This window comes from Bos indicus, chromosome 19 (assembly GCF_029378745.1).
Source record: "Bos indicus isolate NIAB-ARS_2022 breed Sahiwal x Tharparkar chromosome 19, NIAB-ARS_B.indTharparkar_mat_pri_1.0, whole genome shotgun sequence".
In the NCBI taxonomy this organism is placed as follows: Eukaryota; Metazoa; Chordata; class Mammalia; order Artiodactyla; family Bovidae; genus Bos; species Bos indicus.
In genome coordinates this window covers 63,253,975-63,264,715 of record NC_091778.1, presented here as the reverse complement: position 1 = coordinate 63,264,715, position 10,741 = coordinate 63,253,975, and the positions used below count along the sequence as shown (strand labels likewise).

The 10,741-nt window shown below is 54.9% G+C and overlaps 1 protein-coding gene and 1 long non-coding RNA gene across 9 annotated transcripts in view; both read right to left on the bottom strand.

Moving 5' to 3' along the window:
• Positions 1-2,068: 2,068 nt before the first annotated feature.
• Positions 2,069-5,756, bottom strand: LOC139177775 (uncharacterized). 2 transcript variants are annotated; one of them, XR_011562259.1, is made up of 3 exons: positions 5,575-5,756; positions 5,153-5,412; positions 2,069-2,161 (listed from the first exon to the last, which is right to left on the bottom strand). It is a non-coding gene; the product is annotated as an uncharacterized lncRNA (long non-coding RNA). The 2 variants fall into 2 exon arrangements; XR_011562260.1 differs by having other exon boundaries at positions 5,363-5,412.
• Positions 5,757-8,908: 3,152 nt separating this feature from the next.
• The window catches only part of RGS9 (regulator of G protein signaling 9), a 60,794-nt gene continuing 58,961 nt past the window's right edge, over positions 8,909-10,741 (bottom strand). For 4 of the 7 annotated variants that reach the window (XM_070774226.1, XM_070774222.1, XM_019980532.2 and 1 more), the window contains one exon: positions 8,909-9,329. In XM_070774226.1, the coding sequence (XP_070630327.1) occupies positions 9,179-9,329 (151 nt within the window). In that variant the 3' untranslated portion in view covers positions 8,909-9,178. Of the gene's footprint in view, positions 9,330-9,411; positions 9,593-10,741 lie in introns of all 7 variants that reach the window. The other 3 variants (XR_011562210.1, XM_070774224.1, XM_070774225.1) reach the window with 3 other exon arrangements.

The following is a 10,741-nucleotide window of genomic DNA, read 5'->3' as shown; positions in this document are numbered from 1 at the left end:
ATGCTGAGTCGCTCAGTCGTGCCTGCTCTGCGCGACCCCATGGACCGTGGCCCGCCAGGCTCCTCAGTCCATGGGATTCTCCAGGCCGGAACACTGGAGCGGGTTGCCAGGCCCTCTCCAGGGGGTCTTCCCGGTCGAACCTGTGTCTCCACGTCTCTTGCACTGCAGCTGGGCTCTTTACCAGTTGTGCCACCTGGAAGCTCCGGAAAGCGTCAGGCAGCCAGGGAAAGACCGAGTCGGGACGTGGGACCTGCCCCGCGTGGTGGGTAGGGCCGCAGGGCTCAGGTGCTCGGTCATTGTTCTAAATCCTTTCTAAATTCTAAACTTCATCCTAAATGTTTCTGTGAAGATGGCTGAGGAGTAGATGAACATGTAATTGAGTGGTGTTTTTTAAAAATATACTTTTAAATTGTACCACAGTAGGTGAAATGGGGGCTCAGATATTCTGCTGAAGGCATATTCCTGGAAGTCAAGTGACCAACAGGTATCAAAAGCATTCAGATTTTTCCTCTCATTTTCAAGCAATACTTCTAGGAATTTTTTTTTTTGTAGTAAGAAACACCTGTAAAAGTGAAAAATTAGAAATATCCCAAATATCCAACTAAGTGGGATTAGTTCAGTAAATATGCTATGTCCTTACAATTGAACATGATCTGATTATTTTAAATGACGTTGAGATGAAGATTGTTGAGAACAATATTTATTGTTCGTGACAAATTAAGTGAAAAAAGCCAGTATTAAACTGGGTGAAAGGTATACGGGAATTCCCTGCGCTACTTTCCAACGTTTCTGTAAATCTAAAACTATTTTCAGATGTAACAGTTTGTCTAAACATCTTAAAAACCAGATATTTACAGCACTGTCTTATTTGAATTTGACATACACTCATGAAAGAATATATTTGAAGGTGATCACAGTGGGTATTCTTTATGGTAAGACTGGGGGCTTTTATTACCTTCTTTTTACTCACCTGTATTTTCTGCATTTTCTACAATGAACAGGTAGTGCTTTTGTAGTGCTTTTATTTTGTAAAACATTTTTTTGAAAACATTTTTAGAGACTTTTTAAAATGTGGACCATTTAAAAATCTTTTTATTGAATTTGTTACATTTTTGCTTCAGTTTCATGTTTTGGTTTTTTGGCTTTGAGGCATGTGGGATGTTAACACCCTGACCAGGAGTCAAAGCTGCAACTCCTGCTTTGGAAGACAAAGCCATGACCACTGGGCAACCAGGGAAGTCCCTGTACCACTTTTAATAAGAAAGATAAATAAAACTTATCTTAAATTTATCTTAAATGTTCTTTAAAGGGAGTTTATCAAAGAGGGAAAGAAAACAGGCTAATGGATAGAGGAGAATAGTGACGAGATGCTTTAACATTTTACTTTAGTCTTTATTCCAGTTCTAAAATAATGTATCCTTAACACGCAGAAATGAACATTGCCGAAGTGTACAAAAGGCGTCATCATCACACGTCAGCTTGCTTCTCAGAAACGACCGCTGGGCAGTGGGCCCTGGAGCAGCAGCGAGGCCCCACGGACCCCTGCGGCTGTTTCTGCAGCTCCTCTTCCAGGCTCAGTGTGGTTGTGCTCCTAACCACCAGCACCTGTGACGCCCCTGAAGGGCTCCTCTCAGGTCCTGGAGCTGCTTCGCCCAAATGTGCAGAAAGGGAGAGGCAGGTGGGCAGACTGTACGTGAAGTCATAGAAAACGTGCCAAGGCGCAACATACATGCCAGATTCACGCCAGAGTCCCCTGCGGGCAGAGGCTGTGTCCCGAGAGCACGTTCTGGCGTGGCTTCTTCCGCCCCCCCGCCCGGCCTCCCCATCCCTGACCAGGCCCTCCCGCCTCCCCGCCCGGCCTCCCCATCCCTGACCAGGCCCTCCCGCCTCCCCGCCCGGCCTCCCCATCCCTGACCAGGCCCTCCCGGAAGCGCTCATCAGGTGTGACCGGCACGCGCGTCTTCATCTCAGGGTCTGCTTTTAGGAAACACAGCAGTGTTATTGCTGTTGACGCGCCAGCTCGTCTCCTTCCCTTTTTTCTCTGTTCACACAGCACACGCTGTACGGCTCAGACACACTGCATTTTTACAGAAGACGTGGCTCTGATTTCCCCAGAAGCCAGGGCTGAGACAGCCTGGATTGGTCACATGATTCACGGCATCTATGGGATTAAAAAAATGAATGTGAGCAAACTCTGTGAGATAGGGAAGGACAGGGAAGCCCGGCGTGCTGCCATCCATGGGGCCACAGAGTCAGGCAGGGCTGAGCGACAGCAGTAACCGGTCACACAGTGTGAGTCAGGTGAGTGAGGAGAAATGCTCAGTCCTCAGTTTGAGGACTGAGCATTTTTTCTATGACTGTACAGAATAATAATACCAGGGAATTTCAACTGTGTCTTAGGGAAAAGAAGAAAGGGTGGAAAGTCACCAGAAATGTGACTTAGGAGGCCAGATATGTAGAGTCAGCCTCCAGGACCAAAGGACACATTTTTGTTTTGTTTAATTTTATTCTTAGCTGGAGAATAATCACTTTCCAATACTGTGATGGTTTCTGCACACATCACCATGAATCAGCCTAGGCACACACGTGTTCCCCCTCCAAGCCTCCCCCACCTCCCTCCCCTCCCCACTCTCGAGGCCATCACAGAGCCCCGGCTGCGGGCTCCTGTGTCAGACGGCAGATTTCCCCAGCTTTCTACTTTACACGTGCTATATGTGTGTTTCAAGCTACTCTCTCAGATCACCCCACTGTCTTTCTCCCCCACGGTCAGACACACAGACACAGAAGTAAGTGGGGGGGCTGAGGCATTTGCCCAAGAAGACATCAGCTCACAGCCACCCTGGCACTGCCAGCCTGCACCCGTGGTCTCCAGCTGGCCCCCCACGCTCCTCCAGCTCCTCCTCACTCACTCCCCCAACCCCGGGCTCTGCTCCTGAACCTCCCTCCCATCTCCCCCTGCCCTGCCTGCCAATCTGCTCTCGAACACCAGGTCTTCAGCGCCCCTGTTGTGTCTAAGGATGCCCACGAGGGCTACCTGGCCCTTCCAGCTCCTCTGCTAGCGCCCCTCGGGAATCTTCAGACTCAGCGTCATGCATTATCTCCCCCACCCGCGTCCTCCTCTTGGTCTCCTGGCCCATTGGAGAGCAGCTGCGCTCTCTGATGCACCGGGCTCCCCGTCTCAGCCGCCTTCGCCCCCAACGTCTTCTGGCCCCTTTCGACGTGCCCAGGCCTGTTTGACCTCTGGCTGTTCTGTCCCTTCAAACCCCCTTGCCGTCAGCCTCATGAGGTCCCCTTACCCCTCGAGCCCTATGGAGGTCTCACAAGCTCACTGTGGCTCCATCATCCCAAACTCTGTCCCCAGACATATTCTTCCAAAGTGTGACTCTGATCAGACGTGCTCAGGCTCTATGACCCCCTGTTGCCCATTGAGTTAAGCCCATCCTCCTGAACGCAGCTCTGGGGTCAGCCTATGTCGCAGCACCACCTCCTCCTGGCCCTTTAGTGAACCGGACCCTTGGTCATTCCCAGACGCTGCCCCCTCTATCCTGCGGCCGCCCGCTTGTCCTTGTGGTCCTTCCAACTGGGATGCTCTCCTCCTCTTCCTCCCATCAACTGAGGCTCAACCTAGACTCACCTGTGAAAACCCCGAGGGCACCGATGGGGTGATTCTCCCTTCTCTGAAGTCTCTAGGCAGTCGAGCACATGCTGCTTTGCCTCATTTAAAAAAATCTTTATTGGAGTAGAGTTGCTTTACAATGTCGTGTTTGTTTCTGCCGTACAGCAAAGTGCATTGGCTGTACACGTATCCTCTCTTTTCTTGGATTTCCTTCCCACTGAGGTCACCACAGTGTTGAGGAGAGTCCCCTGTGCCATACAGCAGGCTCTCACTAGCTATCTGGTCTGTAGACAGCAGCGTACACCATTTTAACACAGATTTCAGTGCCCTGGGCCTTCCCCGGGGGGTTAGACCGTAAAGAATCTGCCAGCAATGCAGGAGACCCAGGTTCAACCCCTGGGTCAGGAAGATCCCTGGAGAAGAGAATGGCAATCCACTCCAGTATCCTGCCTGGGAAATCCCACGGACAGAGGAGTCTGGTGGGCTACGGTCCATGGGGTCGCAGAGTCGGACACGACTGAGCAGCTAATGCTTTCACTGTCTTTAGTGACCTGACTACCCAGCGAGTCCTTAAGGGTTTAAGCCACGTGACTCATTCTTGCATCTTCCCGCGCCAACCACACAGTAAGTCCTCATGACGGCTGTTCAACGAACCCTTAAATTACTCAGGTTGTTAGGACTAGCTGAGCCAGGCCACATCTGGAGATAAACCACGCTCTTCCTTGGCTCTGCTGCTAAATACACACAAACCTCCTCATTGGTGCTTCCCTCTCAAGCAGAGCAGTGCAGACGCGTCCCTTGTTACAGACCGTTCAACTGCTCTCTCTTCAGACTCAAATCTCTTGCCCGGAGGGTTTCAAGCCAACTCCCCCCGACCAGAATCACAGTGTCTGGGCTTAGCCGACTTCTGAGAGCCTCCTTCTTTGTCTTCCCGTTCCCAGCTGTCCACTGCTGGGACAATCCCCAGGCTCAGGAGCAAAGCAAAGCTTGACCCCAAGGCAGTGTCCCCTTGGAGCCAGCTCAAGAGCAAAAGAAACCCTGCCTTCCCCGAGATGAAAGCTCCCTGCAGCCGGATCACCCGTGGCCTAATGCCACGCTGCCATGGCAACATGAATTTTAAGCAGTCATCGGCAGAACCCGCTTCTCTGATTTCGGCAACCCTGGAGCCAGCCTCTCCTGGGTGGGTCTTCCCACCACAAGGGTCCCAGTGGACCTGAGGGGCCTGAATCATTCTCTGCAGTCAGGATGACCCGACCTGGCAGCTGACACGCTGAGACCTGATGGGTGTGATGCTTGGACCACATGCACGTCTCCAGTCAGACTTCACTCTCAGAGAGGGCGTGGGGGCGTCAGCAGCCTCAGGGCCGAACCCCCAGAGAAGGAGGGAAGCAGCTCCTCACTTCTCTGTTCTCCAGGAACCTGGACCTTTCTGTCTTCTGCGTCCACGCAAAGATGCCAAGAGCCCCGACTCTGCTAACTGCCCGGTGCATCAGCCCCCGTCCAGGTGCCTCAGCCTGGCCCAGCCTCCAGCCTCACCTGCCCGACGAGGGAGCTGATGAGCCGCTCAGGCTGAGCAGGGAAAGACGCGTGTGGGTGCGCTCAGTCGTGTCCGACTCTTGTGACCCCATGGGCTGTAGCCCACCAGGCTCCTCTGTCCACGGGATTCTCCAGGCAAGAATCCTGGAGTGGGCTGCCACTTCCTTCTCCAGGGGATCTTCCCGACCCAGGATCAGACCTGTCTCTCACCTCTCCTGCTTGGCAGGTGGGTTCTTGATCGCCAGCGCCATCTGGGCAACCTGCAGGGACAGAGGAAGCGAGTTAATCAGTTTGCGTCCGGAAGCCGGGGGTGGACACGCAGAGATGACCTTCCACGTGAGGGATCCTCTTGGCCATGGTCCACAGGCTGAGGAGGGAGTTTTCTTCCTTTGGGAGTTTTTCTGCAGAGTCTCAACACTCACCAAAGCCACTAGAAATGGCCCAGCCCCCCGGTAGCCCCCAGGACGCAGCAGCCAGGAGACCCCCACAGGCCACCATCAGCCTGCAGCTCAGCGGCTCCGGAGGCTCTGAGCACAGGGGGAGGCCCGGTCCCTTTCGCCCCCCGCATCCGCCTCTCTGGCTTTCCAACCAGGAGAGGACCTTCCTCCTGGCCCGCTTCCTTCTCACTCCAGTCTCAAGTCCCCAGGAGGAAAAGCTGCCTCTCTGGGGATCCGTGAGCCTGGGACTCCCCCTTCTGGTGAAGCCTTGGGAGGGGACCGTCCCCAGAGTGCAGGGCAGGGCCTCTGAGGCCGAGGAGCCCGAGACCTGTGTCCCCTCGCCCCTACCCTGGTCGGCCTGTAGGCTCCTGAGGGCCCCGGCGCCCTGGGCTGGCACAAAGCCATACCAGTCCCTTGAATGTCTCTCTTCCCTGGAGGCCACTCACCCTGGGCCTTCCCTGCCTTTGAACAGCATGTGGTGGAGACAGAAATTCCTTCCCGTGTGGGCCACTGCCTTCCTTCATCCTGGGGTTCTCTGTGACTGCACTTCCCCCTAGCGCGGGGCTTGCCCAGGCGGCACTAGTGGTAAAAAGCCCACCTGCCAACTCAGGAGACAGAAGAGGGCCCTGGAGGCGACCGTCCCTAGGGTCGCAAAGAGTCAGACGCAGCTGAAGCCACTTGGCATGCACACGTGCTCAGCTCAGGCAACCAGAGTCCATCATCCATCACCAGATGCTGGGCGGGGTTCCCTGCAGGACCCCGGGTGCCTGGGGGCACGAGTGTGCGAGCCCGGTGCTGAGATTCTCCTCGTCTCCAGACACACTGGCTGCCGGGAGGACGTGGATTTGCCCCTCATCTCCTTTCAGACCAGCTTTGCAATGAAACACATCCAGCCGTGACCCTGTGGACTGCAGCCCGCCAGGCTCCTCTGTCCATGGGACTCTCCAGGCAGGAACACAGGACTGGGATACTGTGCCCTCCTCCAGGGGATCTTTCCGACCCAGGGCCCAAACACAGGTCTCTTGCATGGCAGGCAGATTCTTTACCGTCTGAGCCACCGGGGAAGGCCATTTCAATGGATTGGCCTGCTCACCTTCCAAGAAACGTGGCTGACTGCTCACTCTCTCGGAGAAAGTTTCCCTTCCCCTTCCTGAGGGACTCCTGTGAGCCCAAGAGAGGGGACTCTGTAGAATCTGAAATGAGATGCTATTTCAGAGCTGAAGCCTCTGAGTTTCCCTCAGGGCAGTAGATCCAGGTCTGGGGGACACAGCTACCAGCCCCCACTCGTCTCCTGATGTGTGCAGAGCGAGGGCTCAGCCCCAGTGTTTGTGGGCTAAATAAAGTAAGTGTCTGAGGTTAAAAGTGAGAGGCTCTTGAATTCTGAGGATTAAAGGTGAAGAACATAATAAGTGGTTTGGCAAACCACTTACCTTTTTTTCTACAAGGACCTTCCAGGATCTTTTTTTTAAGCTTTTTTTTTTTTTTTAATGTGACCATTCTTATAGTCTTTATTGAATTTGTTACAGTATTGCTTCTGTTTTATGTTTTGGTTTTTGAGCTGCAAGGCCTGTGGGATCCTCGCTCCCTGACCAGGGATCGAACCTGAAGCCCCTGCATTGGGAGGGGAAGCCTTAAGCTCTGGTCCACCAGGGAAGGCTCCAGGCAACTTTTAAGAAATGTTTTATTCACCACGTAACCCTTAATTTCAACCCACTGCCCAGTTCAAGCATGATCCCAGTGGACCCTTTAGGGCAACACTTCAGGGCTTTGGGCAGAAACCAGCAGTGTCCAGCACACAAGCAGTGACCTGTGACCTCTGTTCCGGCTTCCTCCACTGCAGCTGAGACTTCAGAGCCCATCGTCCTCTGTCGAGGAGCGGGTGGGGGCAGTCCCACATTGTAGTTCACTTAGCAGCACCTTCCCTGGTGGCTCAGTTGGTAAAGAATCCGCCTGCAATGCAGGAGACCCCGGTTCGATCCCTGGGTCTGGAAGATCCGCTGGAACAGGGAACAGCTACCCACTCCAGTATTCTGGCCTAGAGAATTCCACGGACTGTATAGTCAGTCCATGGGGTCGCAAAGAGTCAGACACGACTGGGCGACTTTCACTTTCACTTTGGTCTCTGCCTACTGGACTTCAGGAAACCCCCACCCCCATCCAGCACAGGCCCACCCCAGCCATGGCAACTGAAGATGTCTCCGGACACTGCTCAACGTCCCCTGTGACAAGTTGGGTCCTGGTTGAGAACCAGGGCTCTAGAGGAATTCCACCAAGTGAGATGTCCAGCTGGCTGCCCAGGGCCCTGCAGAGACTCACCGTGGGGGTGCTCTGTCCAGCATGCTGAGTTCACAACTGGAGAAGAGCTGGGAGCGAAGGGCGACCGGGGCGCAAACCTCTGGGAGCGGCCCCAGCGTGTCCACGCCACGGTCAGGCCGCCCATGGAGGCTCCCAGCCAACGCCCTTACAGCGGGGTCCAAACGCACAGCCACGCTCGAAAGACACAGGCTCAAGGACACCCCGGCAAACTCGCCAAGACGGTCCTGGCACTGCTCCGCCATCCAGGGCCCCCGCCCCCCGCCTCCCCAAAGGTCGGCCCTGCGCTGCGTTCCGAGAGCCCCACCCCTTTCTCCAGCTATTCCCCTAGCAGTTCCCTGGTCCACCTCATCCCACCTTGCCCTCTGCTTCTGGGTGGATCTGAGCAAGCCTGGCACTCCAGGAGGATGTCTTTCCCAGCCCCCTCTTCCTGTGTGATGGCCCAGCCCCAAGCTCCCCCTGAGGAGCTCAGTTGATGAGGGCATCAAGCACAAACCAATTATACAAGCAGGGAGCTCTTGGAGGCGATTCAGTTCCCTTGGTGCGGAAAACCAAGACCTGAGTTTATCGCATAAAATAAGATCTCATAAAGGGCTTCCCAGGTGGCTGCTGCTGCTAAGTCTCTTCAGTCGTGTCCGACTCTGTGCAACCCGAGAGACGGCAGCCCACCAGGCTCCCCTGTTCCTGGAATTCTCCAGGCAAGAACCCTGGAGTGGGTTGCCATTTCCTTCTCCCAGGGGGCACCAGTGGTAAAGAACCCACCTGCCAATGCAGAAGATGCAGGAGATCCAGGGTTTGATCCCTGGATCAGGAAGATCCCCTGGAGGAGAGCATGGCAACCCACTCCAGAAGTCTTGCCTGGAGAATCCCCTGGACAGAGGAACCTGGGGGGCTACAGTCCATGGGGTTGCAAAAGAGTTGGACACGACTGGAGGGACTTAGCAGGCGAGAGCTCACAGATAGCTTATAAAACGAGATGTACGCTAGCATTCCGATCCAAAAACACTTAGACAAGGTAACCTTTTATTGGTTTTAAGGCAGCAAGTCAAGTCCTCTGGTCCACATGCCTTTCTTCTGATGACAAGAGGAAAGATGGGGGCAAGGGAAAGGCTGGCCACGGGGCACCCACCCAGAGCGCTCTTCTGCAGAGTCCACCCATCTTGTCCCTCCGGCCCCCACGTGTGATCTTCGTGCACTCTGGTCCCAGAGACAGCGGGTCCTGTGGCCCCATCCTGCAGAGTCTGTGGGAGCGACTTCCTGGCCCAAGGCCCCAGGCTCAGCCAGCGTGGCCCTCTGTGGGGCTCTCCCAGGGGCAGATGACCTCCTTTTCTGTGGCCTGGTCACCTCGTGCTCCGGGGCCCGGGTCCTCCGAGTCCATCAGACAGGCCCCGCTTCCCATGGGCACGTCCATCTTGATCTGGAAAAAGCTTCAGACACATGAGCAGAGCAGTGTGTGGAGACAGAAGGTCACCACACCCAGCTCACCCAACCCCCCGAGGAGGCACAGACCCAGGCGCCTTTCTGGAAGCTGTGTGTGCGGTGACCCGCTCGGGGCTGGGGGGGGTACCCCGTTCACTGGGTGTCGAGGGAGGCTCTGTTTTCCTGCTGAACCAAGGATAATTCAGGGAACGCTTTATTTCCCTTTTCAAGGGGCTTCAGTTTTTTCGGTTTTGATGAATTCCAGATATTCCTGTAGAACATACCAGGACCCAGGCCTCAGCCCCTTTAAACTGCCTTCTAATGAAGTGGTGGCCACGGAGCACAGAGGTTTTCAAAAGCCCCAAGACCGCTGTGGCCACAAACTAGAGCGTTCCCTCAGCAGAGCCCATCAGGAGGAATCAACGGACAAGTTCTTTCCCCCTGAATCCCCCCACCCCAGATGCACAGAGCACAGCCAAGGCTGGAGACTTGGGTATCCATGGCAACCTACGGCCTCAGCACGGAGCCGCCGTCTCCAAGACCACGCATGGCCAAAACGCAGGAGCATAGCAGAGGGTGGAGGGGTGCTCCGCGCTGTCTCCCCCAAGACCAAACAAAGGCGGGGCTGCCTTTGTGTTGCACTGTCCATAACTCTTCTTTCTGCCCAGGAGCCCGGAGCCCTCAAGTGCACCCCGGAGCCCCTGTTCTTCACCAGAGAGCTGCCTCGGCCAGGGGGCTCTCAGAGGTCCTTCTTGCTTTGCCGCCCATAGTGGGGATAACAGGGGCCAGCCCTGAATGGAGGCTGTACACTGTCAGCACCCTGTAGCCCCCCTGAGTGCTCCCCAGGGCAGATGTGTGCAGGAGCGGGTCGGGGAGGAGAGGGCCCCCAAGGCAGGGGAGGGGACCAGGGCCCAGCACCACCTGTGGGTCCCAGCACTGCCACTGAAATTTCCGGACCTTTTAAAAATGCAACAAACTCATTAGGCCAAGGTTTTAGTTGGGCAGGGTGAGTGGAAGAGGATTGTGTTGTTGTTTAGTTACTAAGTCATTTCTGACTCTTTGAGACTCCATGGACTGTAGCCCACCAGGCCCCTCAGTCCATGGAATTCTCCAGGCTGGAATACTGGAGCAGGTATCCATTCCCTCCTCCAGGGATCGAACCTGGGTCTCCTGCATTGCGGGTGGATTCTTTACCACTGAGCCACCAGAGAAGCCTGGAAGAGCATGTTAATAGAAAGGGGGAAAGATGGAAAAGAAAAACAATCCCATGGACTGTATAGTCCAAGGGGATGAAAAGAGTCGGACTCAGCTGAATTACTTAAACGTCACTTCACTTTCCTTTCCCCTAGAAAGACCGCAGAGGGCAGCGCTGAGTCTGGAAAGGGTCTGGAGGTCAAAGGTTTGTCCATGGGGTCTGCTT